This window comes from Trachypithecus francoisi, unplaced genomic scaffold (genome assembly GCF_009764315.1).
Source record: "Trachypithecus francoisi isolate TF-2019V2 unplaced genomic scaffold, Tfra_2.0 Lachesis_group21, whole genome shotgun sequence".
NCBI lineage: Eukaryota > Metazoa > Chordata > Mammalia > Primates > Cercopithecidae > Trachypithecus > Trachypithecus francoisi.
Genome location: NW_022681467.1, coordinates 44308936 through 44331225, shown reverse-complemented (window position 1 = coordinate 44331225; position 22290 = coordinate 44308936). Strand labels below are relative to the sequence as shown.

The 22290-nt window shown below is 50.0% G+C and overlaps 1 protein-coding gene across 1 annotated transcript in view; it reads left to right on the top strand.

The window, feature by feature from the left end:
* Positions 1-22290, top strand: part of PREX1 (phosphatidylinositol-3,4,5-trisphosphate dependent Rac exchange factor 1) — a 205285-nt gene that overhangs the window by 89535 nt on the left and 93460 nt on the right. Inside the window, exons 4-5 of the mRNA XM_033186674.1 lie at positions 4468-4572; positions 13675-13776. Of these exons, the coding sequence (XP_033042565.1) occupies positions 4468-4572; positions 13675-13776 (207 nt within the window). The remainder of the gene's footprint in view (positions 1-4467; positions 4573-13674; positions 13777-22290) is intronic.

The window sequence follows — 22290 nt, the reverse complement described above, 5'->3', positions numbered from 1 at the left end:
GTTTGAGGGTGTCATAGTGGGGGCAGGACAGATCCTGTAGGGCTTTGCGTGCCAAGGTAAGGACCATAGATCTTATTCTGAGGCAGTGGAAGCCACTGCAGGTTTTAAGCACAGGAGTAGTGTGGTCTGATTTATGTTTTAACCCCCTCTCTCTGCAGCTGTGTGGATGGGTAAATAAGTTGAGGAGACTGTTGAAAAATTGAGACCTGACTCTCACTTCTCTTCTCCCCGCTGGAGGATATGTTTGCATGGGCCAGCTCCTTCCCTCTTCTGGGTCTCAGTCTTGCTGGCTGTGAAATGAGTGGTTTGGAGCTGATGGTCCCTGTGGAACCACTGTCACTTGGGTATCGTGGACAGCAGCTGCCACCTCTCACAATCCTTGAGCCCTTCCTGGGGGTGAGCTCCCCTCCCCTGGCTGTCTCCAGCTGGCAGCTGTCCCCTTCTCCCCCTTCTCACCCCAAACCCACAGCCACATGTTGCGCACCCACTACATCTGTGTATGCACAACTATTTGTCCGTTTCTTCCTGGCAAAGCAATCAGAGCCCCATGTGGGGCCCCTAGGAGGAAATGGAACACTTGGACTCTGAGCTGTCAAGAGCAGCGTTTCCATATTTGCAGAGTCTCAGGCCTGAGATGCAGCTGGGGTCAGGCTGGATGAAAGGACACGGGTGTGATTGAACTGGGCACGGTGCTGCAGAGGGGATGTTGTCCTTTGCTAAATTTAACTTCTCCAAGCCTCAAGCCCTGGGCCCCTGCCCTTCCCACAGGCTGAAGGAGAGGAAAACACTGCAGACTGTGTTGTAGAGGGGGCTCAGGGGATGAGGAATGACAAACCGGTGGTGAGCTTGTTAGTTACTACCTCTCCCGCACCTGTGGCAGACATCGCCAGTCAATCACAGCATTCTGCCTCTGGGCTTCCTGTGGGACCCCAGAATCCTCCTCACTAGTGTTCAGTGACTGGGGTTGGCATGTGGGAAGAAACCAATTTGTCCCTGCTTTCTGGCCCAATCCCTTGCCTTCATCTCTGTGGAGATGGACAGAGAGTCCCTGTCACCTCACTAAGATTTGGGTCTATGTATTTCATTTTCTCCCTTTCAGAGTGTGCACATATCAAAACTGTCTTTGCTGTACGTGACAGAAACCAGTTCAGATAGGCTTAAACAAATCAAGGACTTTACTGATGCATGTCAGTGAAATTGTTCAGGAGTGTAGGTCAGCTTCAGACATAGCTAGATCCAGGACTCCGTATGATGATTTCAGGACCAGGTCTTTCTCTGATCTCAGGCTCTGCTTTTATCTGTGCGGTGCTGATTTCACTCTTGGAGAATGGGAGAGGCTTATGGGGTGCGTGCCTCACATGGTGGCAGGGGTTCAATAGCAGCTCAAAGAGAGTTTCTCTTCCCAGTGATTCTAGCACGAGTCCTTGCGGACTCTCGCGGCCCAGCTTGGGTCACATGGCCACTGTTATTAGGACGGGGAACTCTGATTGGTTTTGCCTGGGTCATGTGCTCACTTGTGGTTCCTGGGGTGGGGTGGAACCAGCTTGGGAAGAAGCACGGAGCTGGTCTGAGGGGCCTTTGGCCTCTCTCGGTTCCTCCTTCTGTTTTCTTGCTTTCATTCATCAAATAGTCATGATACCTGCTCTCTGCCAGTGGCTGCTGACCCCATTGACATCACAGCAGTGACCTCAACAGATGCAAACACTGTCCCCATGGAGCTGACAGTCCCAGGAGATTCAGGGGAGAAGGACAGTGCACAAATGAGAAGTAAAACATCCTGGGGTCAGGGACCATCATAATTCCCAAAATCTGCCTGGGACCCTCCCAAGGCTTTCCCTAAACCCACAAGTCTATCTGCTACCACCTTCCTCCTGACTCTGCCTGTCTTTTTTTTTTTTTTTTTTTTTTTGCCATCAAAACCTTCCCACCTACCGCCCTACCCTGTCACAGACCAGTTCAGTGAAAAAGATAATGAATTTTCTGAAACAATCATGCTGGTGATAATAACAACAACATTAATAAGCAATAATGATACCAGTTAATATTTAGTGAACACTGACTATGCACCGTTGCAAGCACTGTAATATAAATTCACCTGCCAATCCCCACAACACCATTATGGTAATGATATCATTGTTGTCCGTACTTTATAGATGAGAATGCAGAGGCCAAGAAATGTTACTTGTCTTGACCAAGAGCTAGTGACCAGGAGACTTGGGCCATGAACCTAGATGGTCTGGCTGCAGAACTTCTCCTTGGCACTTACAAGGTTGATGCTGATAGTGGTTGGTGAGAGTGGTCATGGGGGCTTTTAACGTCGGCGCAGGTCTCTGCAGGAGCAGGTTTCCAGACAGGCCAGTTCCTGTCACCTTCAACAAAATAGTTGTTCGCTTCCTCTTCCTCTTCCCTGCAGCCTGCATCGCCACAGTCTGCAGCTGAAACCCTGATTCCAGATGTGTCCAGCAGACCCTACTCACAGGTTTTACCTATGGCTGGGTGATCCTCTGCAGCCCAGATGCCTCCTCACCCAGCCCTTTTGGCCTTGATGGCCCCTTAGGCTCATTTGAGACAAATGGAAGTAGAAAAAGGTCTGCTTGGGCAGTGTTGGGGGTGCTGGGGGTCCCCTCTTCTCCTTCCTTGCCTTGTGTTTGTGTGTGTCTTTGTGTGTGTGTGTTGGCATCTCAGTGGACTGCAGATACTTGATGAGTGAATTGTGCTTTGTGACTCAGTGCATGTGTCCGTGTGCATGCTGACGTCGGTGGTGGTGTTTGGAGCCTGTAGCTTGCGTGCTGTGATGCTTGAGATCATTGGGTGGTTTCTTGGAGTATGCATCAAGATTGTTTGTCTTGTGGTATGTGTGTGTATATGGGGGTGCACTGTGGGTCATTGTAACATGATTTGTCTGATATTTTCCCCCATTGATCCATGTTTGTTGAGTATGTTTATGTTTGTAGTAATACTTGTAGAGTACTTTGAAGTATTGTATGGTGCTTATTGTGTGCCAGACACCGTTCTACTCATTTCACATATATTATTTAATCCTCCAGCAGCATAAGTGTTGAAGGTCAGTTATGATGTCCGTTTTGCAGATGAGGAAACCAAGGCCTAGGGAGGTAAAGCACTTGCCCAAGGTTACCCTCTACTTAGGGAACATGGAACTGGGTTTCTGGAGTCACTCTGTGCCCTTCAGTATTCTGATGCAGTACCCTTGGGATGCAGCTTAGTCCAGATTTGTGGCTTGAGATTTGTACCCTGGGTATTTGCCTTCCACTCCCATCCCTACCCAGTGCCATGACCTTGAGCTGATGTTGTCACTGGGGTTAAGGGAGTTTGAGTCCTGGTTCTGCCACTGCACTAGCGGCGAGACCCTGGGGAAGCGACTTTTCCTTGGTTTTTTCATGGCTATGTGGGTTTCTTACAGTAGTTGCCATGTAAGGCTGTCGTGGGGAATGAGTAAGTTAACCCCCATTCCAGGAGAGCAGCATGCAGCTTGTACTGTGTGCTGGGCAGTCTGTGCTACGTGCTGGGTGTGCATTTTGTGGTAGCCATCAGTACTGACCTGGGCACTTTGTGGCTCGGAGTGTCTGCTCAGACGATGTACAGGGAGCCCCCAGAGTGAGCTGGAGTGGGCTGGGGATGCCCGTTCATTCTAAACCCATCCTCCCTTCTCTTTGGTTTCCTATTTCCTGCAGCCTCCCATCGGAAGGCCATCTGGGGGCTTGTTTAGAAACAAGATGAGCTGCTTGCTGTGTGGACCCACCTCTTCCTTCCTTAGCTTGTTCGGGTCTCCTGCACACTCCCACCCCTAGCCCAGGGTTGAGGCCTTGCAACCCTTCCTCCTCCAGTGACCTCACCCACGGCATTCTTGCTTAGGGTTTGGCGGGTTCCGTGAACCATTTGGAACCAAGAATGCTCAGTTGAGAGCTTCCTGCTAAGAAGGCTCCTGTCTCTTCCAATTCCGGAAACCCTGACTGATGGTTCTGGAACTGGTGACCCACAGGTGACCTTTAGGCTGGAAAGAGTCCATCTTTGGGCTCAGGGGTGTCTGGAGGTCAACAGAGCTAGCCCCCAGCCATAACAAGTCTGACTTAAGGACTTTTATTAATTCTACCTTACAGATGAGGAAACTGAGGCACTGGGAAGTCAGGTAACCTGCCCAGGTTCACAGGAAATACAGAGCCATGGTGCAAGCCCAGGCCACTCTTCTTGAGTCTATGCTCTTGACCCCCAAGCCACACTGCTTCCCAAAAGGTTATTCAGGCTCCTGGGTGCAGACCTGGGGCAAGAGTGGAGACTGGGAAGCTGGTAGTGAGTGAAGCCGCTTTACCCGAGATTCCTCTTGCTGTAGCCTCTCCTGGGTCAGGGGAGCCCTTTCCCACTACCCTGCCAGCCCAGCGGTAGGCACATGTCAGGGAACCTACCTTCTACCATGACCTGCCTCCCACAGGCTCTGTCCTTGTCTTGCAGAAGGACAAATTCTGCGTGTACGAGGAGTATTGCAGCAATCATGAGAAAGCGCTGAGGCTGCTGGTGGAGCTGAACAAGATCCCCACCGTGCGCGCCTTCCTTTTGGTAAGTTGACCCGTCAGCCCTGGTGCTCCGTTGCACTCGGCCTCAGCCTTGGGCATCTGGGCACAAGGGGACTTCATGCTGCCCCATGGTGCCAAATCCCTTCCTTGGCTGGGATGATCTCCTGCCTAAAGCAGGGATCGCCAAGCCTTTTCCATAAAGGGCCAGCTGGGGAATATTTTTGGCTCTGCATACCATACAGTTCCTGTCACCACGACTCAGCCCATGCTGTTGTAGCATGAAAACAGCCATAGAGAATGTGTAGAGGAGTGGGTGTGGCTGTGTGGCAATAAAACTTTATTTACAGAAACAAGCAGAGGGCTGTATTAGGGTTGACTTTGCCCATTCCTGGTCTAAAGTACGGGTTCTAATAAAAATGGCAGCAAGAGTAGTAATTATTAATACTATTGTCATTATTACGATGATTGTTATTAGGATTACTAGTATTTTTAGGATTATTTAATTATAAGTGAAAGAAAATCCAATTAAAACTGGCTTAAGCGGCCAGGTGCGGTGGCTCACGCCTGTAATCCCAGCACTTTGGGAGGCCGAGGTGGGTGGATCACTTGAGACCAGGAGTTCAAGACCAGCCTGGCCAACGTGGTGAAACCCTGTCTCTGCTAACAGTACAAAAAAAATTAGCTGGACATGGTGGCACATGCCTCTAGTCCCAGCTGTTCAGGAGGCTGAAGCAGGAGAATTGCTTGAACCTGAGAGGCAGAGATTGCAGTGAGCTGAGATTGTACCACTGTAGTCCAGCCTGGGAGACAGAGCGAGATTTTGTCTCAAAAAAACAAAAAACAAAACCTCAAAAACTGGCTGAAGCAAAACAACAAACACCACCACCACCACAAACTGAGGGATTCACTTTTCTGGGACGTTTAAGACCTGAGAGGGCTACAGACATGGCAGAGTCTGGGTGTTCAAATGATGTCATCAGGAATGTGTGTCGCTTGACTCTCCTTTTCTCTGCTATGGCTTCATTCCAAGGCAGGCTCTCCCCAAGTGGTAACAGGGTGGTCCCCAGCAGCTCCAGGCTTATACCTTTGATAGCTGAGCAGCTCCAGGATAGCTGAGAGAACTTCCCTTTCCCTATAGTAACAGCAAAAATCCTAGGTCTGATGCTCATTGGCTAAAAACCTCATCCCTGAACCAATTGCTGTAGACAGAGTAATTGGTGGTGGTGTTCTGATTGGTCACTTCTGGAGATGGAGGATGGGGTCAGGTCTATCCATACAGTAGAGCCTAAGGGTAGAGTGGATCCCTAAAGCAGTTGGTTTGCATTTGTGGGAATGCAGGTAAGTTGGGAATGGATGTTGGTCAGGAAAAACTGTAGACATCCATGATGGTGTTTCCCTACACTTGTAGAGAGCCTCGCTTATGTATAAAACGGATTCTTATTTGTGACCTCCTTTGAGCCTTTCAAACCACTATCTGTTGCATATGAGGCAAGATAAACATTTGTCTGCTTTGTAGACATCTCAAAGGACAGTGGTTTGAACAAGGTGGACTCTTACTTCTCCCTCTTGTTAACAGTGTGGGTGCAGACTGTCTGGGGCTGGTATAGTGGCTCCAGTGTCAGGGGCTAAGGCCCTAGGGTATGGTGCTCATTGACCTGGTCTCAGATGACCTTTGACTACATCCCAATTCCAGGTGGTGGGGTGGAGGGAGGGCGGGAAGGAGAGCATACCCTTCTCATTTTCAGGGCGCCACAGGAAGCTGCACACATCTCCTCCCCTCACGTCCCATCGGCCAGCACTCGGCCACATGGCCACCCCTAGATCCAAGGAAGGCTGGGAAATATAGGCTTTATTTTGGGCAGCCGTGTGCCCAGCTAGAAATGTGATTGCTGTGGAAGAAGAATACATTAGGGGACACTGCATAGCCTTTGTCACAGGTGATTTTGATGACTTCACAATATTAAGTGACTTTCTAGGGGTCCATCCTAGAAAAGTGGTTGAGCTTATCGTGGGTTTCAGTCCCAGTCTTTCATCTCTGAATCCCTTCTCATTTGGTCACAGGCATCTCTTCCCCCATAGCGTTTGTTCTCCCAACAGCACACACCGAATTCAGCACATAAAAGTAGAACAATTCGCTAACATAACATACAGAGTGTGAACCACATTCCTACAGTGCTAAACTATAAAATACTATTCCTAATTGCGCTTCTCCTTCACGCACAGTCTCCAACAAAGTGTTTCCAGAATTTCGATTCCAAATGTATGTTTCCTTCACAAGTGAGTTCATGTTGCTTGGCCCAGCTCCAGTGAACATCTGAGGAAGGGCAAATTGGCGGACTGATTTACTGATTTCCATCTTTCTCTCAAGTGAATTAAGCTTTCAGCACTGTTGCTTTTCATAGCCGGTATCTACGTCTTCACATTTCTGTGTTTGCACTTATATTCATAAAATAGTCTGGGCAGAATGCAAAGACGAAGTCACGTTAGTGCAAACCCCACATGGACAGAAATGGCCATGTCTGCAGTGACCTGTCGACTTGCAGGCAGCACTACCCTGCGACAGTCCCTGCTGCCCAGGCTCTGGGCTCCCTGGCTGAGGGTCCCACCCTCTGAGGGTATTCCCTCAGGTTCAGCTGGGTCTTGGGAAGCAGAAATATGTGGGAAGGGTGTGGGAAGGGAAGGGGAGGGCTGAATTTTCTGTCTCTTTCTTCCTTGCCCTGCCCTGCCCTGCCCTGCTCTCCCCTTCCCTTCCCTTCCTTCTTTCCTTTTCTTCCTTTCTTTCCCCCTCCCTCCCTCCCTCCCTCTCTCAAGCAGTCTTTCTGGTGGGTCACACTGCCCTGTTCCTAGCAGCAGCTGGGTGGGCCGGGCTGGGCAGGGGAGGATGCGTGGGGTGCCAGCACATGTGCCATCTGTCTCCCTCCTTGCTGGCGTCTCCCAGCTTTTGGCCACCTGCAGAAGAGCTGTCTTGAGTCTGTTATGGGACATTAAGGCTTTGGGAACAGACAGAATCTGGTTTTCCATCCACGTTGTGCTGGGCACCAGCTGAGTGATGGAGACTGGTGGAGCAGTGGCTTTATTTTTCTCTGCCTCAGTTTTCTTGTGTGTAAAATGGGGATGATTTATTCATTTACTCATCCAACAACTTCTTACTAAGCACTTATCATGTGGTAGGGATCATTCTAAGGCCTAAAGATCCGACAGTGAACAAAGCAAGAAAAGTCCCTGTTCTCATAGAGTGGCTATTCTAGTTGGGGGAACTTCAATGATAATGTGATGTCAAATTCTCTGGAGGATGTAAAATAAGGGTGACAGGATGTTTTGAGGGAGTTAGGGTGGTGGCTGCTGTTTTAGATTGGTCTTTGGGAAAACTGCATCTTACGTAACATGTAAGCAGAGATGTGGATGAAGTGAAGGAGAGAGAGAGAGGCAGGGGCTATGTAGCATTTCAGAGAGATAGATGACCTGCATGTGCAAAGGCCCTGAGGTAGGATTGTGTTTGAGGAATTGCAAGAAAGCCAAGGGAGACCAGAATGAAGGTCATAAGAGAAAAAGCAGGAGGAGATGAGGTCAGAGAGATTGAAAGAAGCCAGATGATGAAGGAGCATCTAGTCAATGGAAAGAGTCTGACATTTTTTGTTTTGTTTTGTTTTGGTTTTGTTTTGTTTTGTTTTGTTTTGTTTTGTTTTTTTTGAGACGGAGTCTCGCTCTGTTGCCTGGGCTGGAGTGCAGTGGCCGGATCTCAGCTCACTGCAAGCTCCGCCTCCCGGGTTCCCGCCATTCTCCTGCCTCAGCCTCCCGAGTAGCTGGGACTACAGGCGCCCGCTACCTTGCCCGGCTAGTTTTTTGTATTTTTTTAGTAGAGACGAGGTTTCACCGTGTTAGCCAGGCTGGTCTCGATCTCCTGACCTCGTGATCCACCCGTCTCGGCCTCCCAATGTGCTGGGATTACAGGCTTGAGCCACCGCGCCCGGCCCTGTTTTTGTTTTTTGAGATAGGATCTCGCTGCATCACCCAGGCTGGAGTGCAATGGCACCATCATGGCCCACTGCAGCCTCAACATCCTAGCCTCAAGCCATCCTCCCATCTTAGCTTCCTGAGAAGCTGGGACTCTAGTGTGCACCACTATGCCCAGCTAATTTTTAAAATTTTTTTTGTGGAGTTGGGGTCTTGCTATGTTATCCAGGCTGGTGTTGAACTCCTGGGCTAAAGTGATCCTCCTGCTTTGGCTTCCCCAAAGTGCTGGGAGTACACTCCCAGGTGTGAGTCACTCTGCCCAGTCCAAGTATGAGATTTTAAAAAAGCTTTTTAATTAAAGTGTAGCATCCATGCAGTAAGTGCACCTCCAGGGTGATGAATGCTTACATATGTCTATAGCGTGGAACCACCAAGATCGAAGAACATTCCCATCACTCCAGAAGGTTCCCTCTTGCCCCTTTCCAGTCATGGCCCCCAGACCTCCAGAATCCCTCTGCTAGTTTCTCTTACCAAAGCTTAGTTTTGCCTGTTCTAACATCATCTGTGAACGGCATCATTCAGGATACAGTGTGTGTGGCCGCTTTTGTGCAGCGTGATGTCTGTGGGATCGCTCTGTGGGATCCCTTCATGTTGGAGCTCATGGCATTGCCTTAGAGAATGTTCCGTTTTATTCTCAGTGGGTTGGGAAGCCGTGGGAGGGTTTTGAGCAGAGGCATGACTGGAGCTAATTTGCATGGTGAAAGGCCCCCCCGTCAGTATCTGGGTAGAAGTGCAGGTCCAGGCCGGGCGCGGTGGCTCAAGCCTGTAAACCCAGCACTTTGGGAGGCCGAGACGGGCGGATCACGAGGTCAGGAGATCGAGACCAGCCTGGCTAACACTGTGAAACCCCGTCTCTACTAAAAAATACAAAAAAAAAAACTAGCGGACGAGGTGGCGGGCGCCTGTAGTCCCAGCTACTCGGGAGGCTGAGGCAGGAGAATGGCGTGAACCCAGGAGGCGGAGCTTGCAGTGAGCTGAGATCCGGCCACTGCACTGCAGCCCCGGCGACAGAGTGAGACTCCATCTCAAAAAAAAAAAAAAAAAAAAAAAAAAGAAGTACAGGTCCAGGGAGGGGCTTGTTTGCATTTCCTAGGGGACCGGGACAATTGCCACAGATGGGGTTGCTTAAAACAACAAAATTCATTCTCTCTCAGTTTTGGAGGCCAGAAGTCTGAAATCAAGGTGTCGGTGGGTGCTCCCTCCTGGGGCTCCAGGGAAGGATCCTGTCTAGCGGCTGCCAGTGCTCCTTGGCTTGTGGCAGCATCGCTCCAGTCTCTGCCTCTGTCTTCACATGGCCGCCTCTTGTGTCTTTCTCCCCTCATAAGGACATGAATCATTGGATTTAGGGTTCCCCTCTAATCCAGCATCACCTTATTTTAACTAATTACCATACATCTGTAAAGACCCAATTTCCAAATAAGGTTGCATTCTGAGGTTTTGTGGGGGCCTGGCATTTTGGGGAACACCATTCAACCGACTGCAGGGCTACTGCAATGTCCGGGCAGGAAGTGATGGTATCTGAGAACAGTGTGGTCATGGTGGGAGAGGTGGTTGGATTCACATAGAGCTTGAAGGCCTGAGCTGACACAATTTGCCTGATCATTGACTTTGGATATAAATGAACGAAAGGAATCAAATATGACTTTAGAGTTTTGTGCCCGAGCAACTGGAAGAATGGAGTTGCATTTTCCCAAGAGGGTGCAGGCTAGGGTAGGACAGGGAAATAAACGTTCCCTTTTGGATGTGTGAGGTTTAAGATACCTGCAGTACATCCAGGCGGGGCGTTGGGTGGGCAGCAGAGACTCTAGTCTGGATTTTAGGGGCGGGAGAGATAAACCTGAGTGTTTTCAATATAAGGAAAGATGGTGTTTAAAGCCAAGTCAGGCCAGGCACGGTGGCTCACACCTGTAATCCTAGCACTTTGGGAGGCCGAGGCAGGCAGATCACCTGAGGTCAGGAGTTCAAGACCAGCCTGGACAACATGGTGAAACCCTGTTTCTACTAAAAATACAAAAATTCGCTGGGTGTGGTGGTGTGCACCTGTAATCCTACTCAGGAAACTGAGGCAGGAGAATTGTTTGAACCTAGGAGGCGGAGGTTGCAGTGAGCTGAGATTGTACCACTGCATTCCAGCCTAGGCGACAGAATGAGATTCTGTCCAGGAAAAGAAAGAAAAAAAGCTGAGTCAGGGTGGGATCAGCCGGGGGGCAGCATGGACAGAAAGGAGGACTCAGGACAGTCCAGGAACGTGCTGCCATTAGGAGGTTGGGAAGACCATGAGGTTGACGCCTCACCTGAATCACTTCTGTGAATTTTGGGCATTTAAGGACTTCTCAGAAGTTCTTCCCATAGTGCCTGAAATGTAATGAGAAGAGTGAATGCTAGCTCTGTGTGTGTTTGCCTGTTTTTTTTGGTTTTTTGTTTTTTGTTTTTTTTAAAGAAAATAAAGTGAAACAACAATCTAGAATGTTTGCGGAGAAGTGTCATTGGTGGCTGTGAAAATCCTGTGAAAACTCCTTGATCCTGGACCCTTCTCTCGCCAAGCCCTGGGGGCTTCTAGAAAGCACTTCCCCACCCCCAGGCACCCTGCACTCTGCCCAGAGCTGACATCACCAGGGCAGCTTGTGGCAAGTGCTGGCTCCTAGGACAAAGGCCTGAGTGTGAGCAGCGCGGGGCCCGGCATCTCCCAGCTGCCACAGCCTCAATCCCCCATCTGTGCCGGGGGTAAACACGGGTGGGGGCCATTCAGCTCAGCTAGAGCTGGGACCTGGGGTCCCCAGAATTCTGCTTCTCCAGGCAGAGCCTATTGTGATCCCTAAGAGGCAGTGGAGGGAGCTCTGAGACTTGGGCCAGCTCTTTGTGCCATGGTTTCCCCGTGTGTGGTAGGGGACAGTGGTCCATGCTTATTTCCTTAGGCTTTTGGCATGAACTTTGTGTGTATGTGAAGCACGAGGCACAGTGCCTGGCACATGGTGGGCACACGGTATGGGTTCTTACGGGCTTATTTTCACTTGAATATAAGCAGGGAATTTGTTTCGTTGGGCAGCCCCCCCGTGCTTGGAACTGTGCACAGCACACAATGTGTGTTTGTTAAATGAATGAATAAATGATAGGATGGGGATCCCTTTTCCCAAGAGTCTGGATTCATTTCATTTCCAGTTTGCCAGGGTGGTGTCGAGGAGGAATGGCTGGATGTGCTGGTGGGTTGTTCCTTCATTAGTTAGTTGGTTAGTTCATTCACTTACACATCATGGGCACATAGTGAGCCCGAGGGACCCAGGACTGTGAGGGGCATGGCAGGGAAACACCGCAGAACTCATGGTTCCTGCCAAACAAAAACAGATTCTTCAGTTGGAGCAACAGTGCCTGTAATGTGATTGAGAGCCCCGTGGAACAAATGGCCACCTATGGAGGCTCCAGGAGGAAGAAGTCTTGGGAATTGAGGGCAGGTTGGGTGGCTGGGCTGGCCTTGGTGCATGGGTGGGCTTGGGGTAAGGGCACACGGGCATCATGGTTTCAATCCCAGATTCTGTATCAACCCGCCTGGCTCTAGGTCCCAGTTCTGTGACTCACTTTTCTAGGGTCCTCTCACACCCCAGGGGTCTAAGCTGTGAGATGAGAATAATCATAGTTTTCAGTTCATAGGGTGGTTGGTGGTCAGGAGCCTTAGAGGCCTGCTGGAAACATGATTAGCTCTTGGTCAGTGTTCGTGATGGATGATGGTAGTATTATTATTTTTATTATTATTGGGGAAGAGAACACATTCCAGACAAGAGACATGGAATGAGCCGAGAGAGGCAAGGGGGCTGCAGGGCAGAAGTATTGACGTGGACGACACTGAATTGATTCATGCGGGCAGGAGCTTGTGGGTTAGTGTGGGAGTTAGGGTAACGGTATTCCATTCCTAAGAGAGCTGCACTTTTTAACTCTGCAAGCCAGAATAGAGGTATGCATATGACAGAATCACGTACACTCCTCCCAGGTAAAGAACTAGAACATTTTCAGTAACAGTTGAAGATTCCCAGTTCACTTTCCAACCCGAAACTCTCCCTCCACAGAGGGAACCCCCACTGGAATTGGGTGCATTCCTTTAACACGCATGTCTTTATATTTGACCTCATACATGCTTTCCATAAACAGCACCTAGTTTTATGTTCCATGTCTTTAAAAGATTTATTTATTTATTTATTTATTTTTTTGAGACGGAGTGTCGCTCTGTGGCCCAGGCTGGAGTGCAGTGGCCGGATCTCAGCTCACTGCAACCTCCGTCTCCTGGGTTCACGCCATTCTCCTGCCTCAGCCTCCCGAGTAGCTGGGACTACAAGCACCTGCCACCTCGCCCGGCTAGTTTTTTTTTTTTTGTATTTTTTAGTAGAGACGGGGTTTCACTGTGTTAGCCAGGATGGTCTCCATCTCCTGACCTTGTGATCCACCCATTTCGGCCTCCCAAAGTGCTGGGATTACAGGCTTGAGCCACCGCGCCCGGCAAAAGATTCCTATAAATGGTTTCATATTGTACATATCCTTCTTTGTTTTGCACAAGAGTATATTTTTGGGGTTCGCCCGTGTTGCTACTTGTGGCCCTGGTTATCTCATTTTCACTGCTATATAGCTAGCTACCATTGTATAAATCTGCGCAAACAGACTGAAACAAAAATACAGATATTTCCATTCTCCGGTGATGGATATTTAGGTTGCGTCCCATTTTTTACTGTTGTAAACAAGGCTTTTTGAGTCTCCTGTTGTGTATATGTGAAAGCTTCTCTAGAAAAGGAATGGGTGAATTTTTCTGCAAAAGGCCAGATAGTCAGTATTTTCGGTTTCTCCGCTATACAGCCTTTTTTTTCAACAACTCAGCTCTGCCTTTGTAGCTTGTAGGGGGCCACAGACAATGTGGTGGATGTGGCTGTGTTTCTAATAAAACTTTACCAAAATGGGGAGTAGGCAAGATTTGGCCCACTAGGCTTTGTGTTGCTTGTAGATGATACACGTTTTCACTTATCCTAGGGGGTGCTAAATTGCTTCCCAAGTGATTGTAGCTGTGCTCTGAGAGCGTTTCCCATGGTTGAGGGTGGCCATGTCCCTGTGCTGTCCTTGGTGGGTTTCATGAAGGTCTCCTGTCCCTTTGCAGAGCTGCATGCTTCTGGGAGGCCGGAAGACTACGGACATCCCTTTGGAAGGCTACCTGTTGTCTCCCATCCAGAGGATCTGCAAGTACCCGCTCCTTCTTAAGGTGAGACTTTCCCATATTTGAAGTGACAGAAAACGCGTTGACTTCAGCATAACATAAAATTTGTTAGTTCAAGTATCTGAGAAGTCTAGTAGCAGTATCAGCTTTGGGCTGGGCTGGATTTAAACCAGGACCTTGCCTCTTTCTCTCTTGTTCACTCTGCTTTCCACCGTTCAGGCTTATTTTCAGTATGGCAGCAGGTAGGTGGCTGTGGTTCTCCTGGCCTCACATCCTCTCAAGTTTAAGGTCAGTGGGAAAGAGTGAACCTCTCTACTAAGAGCTGAGAAAAGTCCTGAGATTCGTTCTGTCTTTGGCCATCTGCGGCCAGGGGAGGGTCATATGCCAAATGGTTTGGGCCCAGTCATGTGCTTTGACCTGGACCAATCACATGAAACCTTTGCACGTACCATTTATCATCCTCCAGTCAGCTTAGACCCGTGCTTTACCCCTGAACCAATCACCTGTGCTTTACCCCTGAACCAATCACTATTGCTGTGCTCTGATTAGCTGAGACGTGGTCCCACACTCCACTCTGATCCAATGACAGTGAGCAGGGCAGTGTTGTATTCTGATTGGCTGAAACCTGGATCAGGTGCTGCACTCTTGAACCAATCATTCTGAGCAAGAGAATTCTAATTGGTTCAGACTTGGGTCATGTGCTCCAACCTTGAACCAATTACTGGGTCCCACAGGCCATGAGTGAGGACAGGTGAACCCCACCTGCCCAACCTCTGAGCTGTTTGTGGAAGGCAGGGTGAGGGCAGGCGTAGGCATTGACTGGGCAAATGCAGCCATCCATACACTTGCTGTTTCCTTCCCTGCCACCAGCCCTGGCTTCGTCTTGGCTCGGCAAAGCAGGGAAGGTTTGCTGCTTGTGTGGGAATGGAGAAGTCTTGATTCTAGACTTCATGCTGGCTGCTGGACAGTTCCTGAGCCCGGGGAATGGCTCTTCCACCCTCCTCTGTTCTCAGCCCGGAGTTTCAGCCCTTGGAAATGGCTGAACAAAATGGCTGTTGGCTGGAGCCTGTCCTGGCTCTGTCCTGAAGGCAGCTGTGTCCCGGGCTCCCCGGGGGATTAATTTGGCTGGTGGGGCCTCATTCACACACCTGCTCACAGGGGCCTGTGTACTTTTGCTCCATGAACTGGAAGCAAAAGGGGAGGGGAAGAGTATCAGGGCATTCTTCATCTTGGTTTTCTGCTGGAGAAAGTAGGTGATGCTGGAGCCTCTGAGCTGGTCCAGACCCTGGGGCCATCAGCTCTGCCCACGAACACACACCTTTGCCGTGCACAGCCACGGGGGTGGACCAGACGCAGCTCTCCCATGCCTCCTTTGGTCTGCTCCTGCTGTTGATCTCTCCAGCAAACTCGAAAGGAACTTCAGCACTTGTTCTTGCCATGGCTTTGATCCCTAAATAGGTCTTGGAAATGCTGTAGCTCAGGTCTTCACCTGGGTGTGGAAGAAGCTTCGGGTGAAACTTGTAAACTGGTAGCCTGTGGACCAAATCGGTCCTGCAGATGTGCTTCCTGTGATCTGTGTGGTGTGTCTTTCAAACTCGGATTAGCTGCCAGCATTAAGAGACAGTGTACTGTAGTGGTTAGAGACAGGGTTGACAAAACTGTGGCCTATGGGCCAAATACAGCCCATGGCCTGTTTTTGTATAGCCTGTGAGCTAAGAATGGTGTTTACTCTTTTTTAAAAAGGGTTGTTCAAACAAACAAGCAAAACCCCAGAAGAATATGTAGCAGAGAGTGGATGTGGCCAGCAGAGCCTACAATATTTACCATCTGGCCCTTTACAGCAAAAATGTGCTGACCCCTGGGTGAGAGCCAGGCGTTGTAGCCATAAGCAGTCTGGGTTTGGATTTCTCTGTCATTTACGAGTGTGTGACCTTGGGCAAGTCACTATCCTTCCCTGTGCCTCAGTTTCTCACTGAAACATAGGGTTTGTGTTAATGGTACTTATGGGGTTGTTATGACAAGTAAGCATGGACTTAGTTCTAACAGCAACTCAGCAAGGTAGGCACTGTGATTAGCCCCCTTTTGGAGATGGGGCAACTGAGGCACAGAGGAAGGAAGTGGCCTGTCCAAGGCCACATAGTAGGTAAGCAGTAGAATCATGATTAGAACCCGGGCGTTCTGATTCCAGAGGGCCACCCCTACCCATATGGCTCTACTGCCTGTTGAGAGCATTTTGGGAAGTTAAACTGCCAGAGTGCTGGAGTATCAGCGATGCTGCCCTCTCAGTTCCCTAAATGGGGTCTAAGGTCGGTGGCCCTGTGTTTTGAGACTGGTCTCCTTCTTCTCTGGGTTTCAAAACCTTGAACATCTGACCCATGAGAAGAACCAGCAGCCATAGCCAAGAGCCCGAACTGAGGTTTGGTTTCTGGATCTTGCGAAAGTCTGGGTTCCAGCAGGCACTTGGAGCTGCAGCTTCCGTGACATATTTTAACACACGGTGTGGCTGGACCTGTGTGTACTGTGGACTCTAAGCTCAATGTGAGGCCCGGGCATTTCTGAGGCCTGTTCCCATCTCCCCAGGCGCCAGAGTTTGGTCTGGTGGGATTCCTGGGCTCTGGATTCCCGGGAGAACAGAGAGAGAGCAGGGGCAGAACCGCCCGGCGACCCGTGGAGGAAATGGCCCGCAGGAAATGGCGATGGGGTGGCCGCGGTTCGCTGTCCTGGCCAGATGGCTGTTTACACTGCCCACTTGCGTTTCGTGGGGGCACGCCTTGTTTCCTTGGTCTCTAGCTGTGTTTATCAAGTAGGAGATTGCAGGGTGGGGGGTGCTGTTTAGGAGAGAACAAGCAAGGCCTTAGACTCCCATTGGGGCCATGCCTTGCTCCCTGCCTGACAGAACTGCTCAGTGTGCCTGGCCTTTGGCACCAGAGCGGGAATATTTGCATCAGCAAACACCCGGGGCTGAGGGGAGTGCTGTCCCCCGGCCTCCGGAGTTCCTCCTTTCTGTCACATTTTCCAGTGGATTTTCAAAGATGATCCCATGAACTTGAAGCAGCTGAGCTCAACCCCCCAGCCCACCCCCTCTGGCTTCTCCAGATTCCGATGCCCTTGCAGGGGTCCCCGTGGCCCTCTGAGCCCCCTTGTTTGAGCTGAACTCCCACTTGGGGTGGGCACACAAGGTTGAGGAGCCTGGGTAGGAAGAGGGAAGAGGCGAGAATAAAAGCCTTTTTGGGAACAGCCCCCAAAAGCTGAACTTGAACATTGCCTAAGAATAGCCGGAACATTCTATCTCGACTCTTCAGCCCAGGCGCGGGATAGACAGTTGGCATTTCAGGCTTTGTTGACTTTTCCATTCACGTTGCCAGGGAAATGATTCAGGTTTGGGGTGATGCCCCTGGTGCACAGCTGGCAGGTGCCTGGTGGGGGCCCCGACTGTCACTGATCCTCTTAGTTATTTTCTGGTGATGCACACATCTGTGTTGCTGCTCGCTCTTCACAGCTGTGAACAAGACAGACCCGGGCCCTGCTCCTTGGAGCTTCCAGCCTTGGGCTGGGCCCTGCAGGGACTTGGAGTGTGTGGCAGGGGCAGGGGCCATCCTGGGGCCGACTGCAGGGGACACATCCTGTCTCAGGGGGCAGCTGCCACCTTTGCCCCCAGCTCTCTGGCCACTTGATCTTGGTCTCCTCTACTGCTTCCTCATCTCTGGGGCCTCTGAGGAGAGATGGGCCCCAGGCTTACTCCTTAGGCCGTTTACCCATCTAGACTTGCTCCTGTGGTGGCCTTATCCACTCTGTGGCCTTTTTAAAAAAAAGTATACTCAAGGGTTGTGCAACTATTACCACAATAATTTTAGAACATTTCCGTCACCCCTAAAAGAAACCCCAGACCTATAAACGCTCACTGCTCATCCGCCCCTCCTCCGGCCCCTGCTGACCACTCATCTACTTTCTGCCTCTGTCAGTTCTTCGCCTATTCTGGATATTTCCTCCAAGTGGAATCACACAGTGCTGCTCTTTCGTGCCTGGCTGGCTTCGCTTAGACTCATGTCCTTAAGGCTCAGCCACATTGGAGTGTGTCGGTGCCTCCTTCCTTTTTGTGGCTGAATCATCTTCCGTTGTGTGGCTGGACCACGTTGTGTTTATCCACTCATTAGCTGATGGACATTTGGGTCGTTTCCACTTTCTGGCTATTGTGAGTCACGCTGCTCTGAAGGTTCCTGTATAGGATTTGTGTGGACATTCCCATGGCCTTAAAGTCCATCTGCATGTGGATGACTTCAGCCTGGACCTCTCCCCTAGACCCTGGACTTGTCTTCCTGCCCGTTGAGTTTCTGCATTTGAGTGTCTGGCAGGCATCTCTTGTCGAGCATACTCATGCCTTTCCCCAGACCACCTCCCCACCAACCCCTCCGTCCCCAGCTCAGCAGACATTCCCTCTGTCCTTCTGGTTGCTCAGGCCAAACCTTGGGATTACGTTTGGTGTCCCTCTTTCCCCGCCCCTATGTCTCGCCATGAGGAGGTCCTGTTGGCTCTGCTCTCAGACTTTGTCCAGAGTCCAGCTGCTTCCGAACGCCTTCAGTCCCTGCGTGCTGGGCCACTGCCACAGCCACAGCCCCAACCGGCCTCCCTGCCTCTTCTTGTCCTCTGCAGGCTACTCCCAGCTCAGCAGCTAAACCGAAGTCAGTTCATATCACTCCTCCCCAGACGATCCTCCCAGGGCTCTCTGCTCACTCCAAATAAGGTCCAAGTTCTTTGCCATTGCCCAGACGATCCTCCCAGGGCTCTCTGCTCACTCCAAATAAGGTCCAAGTTCTTTGCCATTGCCGTCTGCAAGGTCCTACGCGATCTCACCCATGATCCTCTCTGACCGTCTCTGCTCAGCCAGGCTTACTTCCTGAAGCTCTGTGAACACAACAAGCAGGTTTCTGCCTAAGGGCCTTTGCACTTGCCCTTTCTTCTGCCAGGACATTTTACCCCATGTCTCCTGAGACTCGTCCCTCATCTTTGTCAGGCTTCTGCTGCTCCAGTGCCTCCCGCCCGAGCCCTTTCCTGGCCACCTCTGCGATAGAGGAGCTGCCTCTGCCATTCTCTGTCCCCTTCACCTTGCTTTTATCTTTCTTCATAGCTGGCTCACATTCTGTCCTGGGACGCTTGGTGTCCTGATTGATTTTGTGACGTCAGCTCCTCAAAGGCAGGGATTTGGGCCTGTATCCCCAGTGCCTGGAATGGTGCCTGCACAGGGTAGATACCCCTGGTCACTTAGTGAATGTGTGGAAAGGCCACCCCTGTCTTCTTGCCAACTATTTCTGAATCCAGAAATTGGGACTTTTATGGTGAAAGTTACTTATGTCCAAGTATCAGCTTGATTCAGAACTTGTTAAACATTGTGGGCCCCAACAGGGCACATCCTGGGACCTGTCTGTTCAGAACAGCTGCTCTCGTGGGGTTGCGTCCAGGGATGTTTTCTGCAGAGTAGCTGCTTGGGGTAAAGCCTTGGGTCTGGTGCACAGCCGCTGGTGTCTCCTGCACCTCCCATGTCTGTCTGTGGGGGATGCAGCTGTCACCCAAGTGCAGCGCACTGTCATTTGGCTGCTACCTCTGTCTGCTTGGCTGGGAGGAAAGTGGCCGATACTGAGGTCAGCACTCCTGGGATGGACTGAGTGAGGTCCATTGCCAGGGAGGTGTTGACCTCAATTCTCAGTGAAGGGGGACAGCTGGGAGTGACATGTTTCCCAGAGCGTGGACATGTGCTACTCATAGCTTTCCAGAAAATTTTAGGTGACACCAGAGCAAACTTTATGTGGGATGGGTAGAGGGGGGCGGGGAGAAGCCAACATTAAAAAACAGTGACTCACACAGTAGAATACTACTCTCTTAGCAAATGCCTTTCCATCTTCCTCGTGTCCTCCAAGAGAGAGCCACAGTTGATGCTGCAGTGTTTAGGGTTTTTGAAGCCATTCATTCATTCACCACCTATTTATTGAGCAACTATTATGTGTCAGGCACTGCTTGAGGTGCTAGGGGTACAAAGTGAACAAAACCAACTTGAACCCCTGTCCCCTTGGAACGGACATTCTTCTTGGGGGAGATGGTGGCAAATGAGTAAGAAATGTGTATGCTTGTTTAGATGGAATATTTGGATGCTGCGGGAAAAATAAATAACAGGTTCAGAAGATCAGTAAGGACCAGGAGTCACGCAGGGGGTTGCAGGTTTAGATAATGTGGTCGGGGAAGGCTGGACTGAGAAGGAAACATTTGAGCAAAGACCTGAAAGAGGTGAGGGAGGAAGTCAAGCAGGTACCTCGGGGAAAATTGTTCCAGAGGGAATAGCCAGTTCAGAGGCCTTGGGGCAGGACTGTTCCTGGTGTGTCTGGGGAACAGTGAGGAGGCCAGGGTGACTGGAGAGGAGAGGATAGGGAGAGAGTGAGGGAGGAAGGTTAGAGAGGTAATGGAGCCAGGTCAGGGCCTTTGTGAGGTCTTTATTTGCCATCTGGGTAAGGTGGGAGCCATGGGAAGGTTCTGAGCAGGGAGGAACAGGATCTGCCTTAGTTCTATCAGGGTCCCTTTGGCTGGGTGTGGAGGATGGACCGTGGGGTGGTCAGGGTGGAGTCAGGGAGACCAGGAAGTACTTGGCTTCAGTGGTTCGGGTAGGAGATGTCTGGACCTGGTGGTGGCAGTGGAGGTGGGTGCATTTCATGAGAGTTGCCTTTTCACATCCTTTGCCAGTTTGCTATTGGACAGTTGTCCTTTTGATTTCCCAGAGTCCTTCTGTTATTCTGGATACTTTGGGTTATCTCTTTGGAGTTTTTGTCTGACTGATGTTACACAGCGAGTTCCTCATCTGCTGGGGATTGGGCATTGTCACTGTCTTGCTGAGAAAGTACAGGAAGTCAGAGATCTCTTCACTGCAGCCCCCTCTACCCTGACCCCATCCTTCCCCAACCACAGTGCCCACCCCTTCATCCTGTCTCTCGGGCCAAGCACCAACACCTCGCCCACAGCTGCTCCAGAGACGCAACCTGTGTCAGCCTGTGCTCAGGCTCTTTCCTGTGTGGTGAGCACTAACCTCGGGACACCCCTTGTTGGGGAGTTGGTAGTGGGGGGGTCCTGCCATCACCTCTTCCTTTCAAAGCCATGCTCAGATGCCCCATCTTCGAAGGAGCCTTCCCAGATCACCTTTTGTGGGGTCCAGCCTGGATTCTACTTTCTCCTACACTGTGTGTGGTTAAGAATGAATACAGAAATCCAAGTCTACCTCTTCTTAGCTGTGTGACCAAGGGCAAGTTGCTGAACCTCTCTGTGTCTCTATTTTCCCATCTGTAAAATGGGCATGGTAGTTACCTCCCAGGCTTGCTGTGAAGATCAGATGAGACAATGCATGAGAAAACTCATGAAAGCATTTTGCATATTACTGAGTAAATGGTCATGCTTGTTAAATGTTGGTGACTCAAATATTGTAATGGTTTTTGTGCTTTTCAATCTTAGCTCCTGACCTTATTAGCATTGCCTGTTTGAAATCTGACTTAAACTCTGTATGCCTCAGTTTTCTCCTGTGAAGTACTGCCTTAGTTACTGGTTATTATAAAGATGAAATGAAAAATGTCTGTAAAATGCTGAGATGTGCTTAATATTAGCTACTTTTATTGTTTCAGCGTCTTTTTTTCCAATATTAATATAGCTACGTTAAGTTTCTTTTGACTAGTGTTTTCCTGAAATATCTTGTTTCTCCTTTTGTGGTTGACCTATCTGAATCCTTAGGCTTCAGGTGCTTTTTTTGTTAACTCCATAGAGTTCAATTTAAAATCTGATCTAATAATATCTTCTAACGGGAGCATTTAGTCCACTTATATTTATTGTGTTTATTAATTTATTTGAACTTGGTCCTGCCATCCTTCTTTTTGATTTCTGTGTATCCTCTTTTTTTGATGCTTTTGCCTCTTTCCATGTTTTATTTTGGATTGTTTTAGTTTTGGGGGGCTTAGTTGCTCTTTTTCCTTTATTTCTTTTATTTTTATTTATTTTTGCTTCCACTAAGTTGGAATTTATAGCTATCATCACCACTACCACCACCACCATTACCATCACCATCAATCACCACCATCTCTTACCATTTTACCCTTTTCTCTAGAGAAATGCCTGTATAGAACCTGGAAGTGGGAACAAGAGGTATAGAACTTTATGGTGAGCCATGCTAGGGCCTCTTTGAAAGGCTGGATATAGAGCTCCTGAATGTCAGAGCCTGGAGGGTCAGTAGAGACCTACCAACCTAGGCTCACCAACACAGATACCTGCAGGGCAGGTGCAGGAAGCGAGTGAGTAGCTTGGTTGTAACTTAGCGAGGTGGGTGGGAACTGTGGCAGACTACAGGGCACTCGTCCCTTCTAAGGAGCAGCCACCGCTCACCCCAGCCAACTGTTACGGTATGGTGGAAACACAAGCCCAGGGTGGCCAGAGCTTCTGCTTTGTTGACAGAGGCTGGCGATAACATTTAGCTTAGTTTCATCACTACCTTGCATAGCCAGGAGGCATAGACACAGAAAGGGGAGGCAGCTTGTCCAA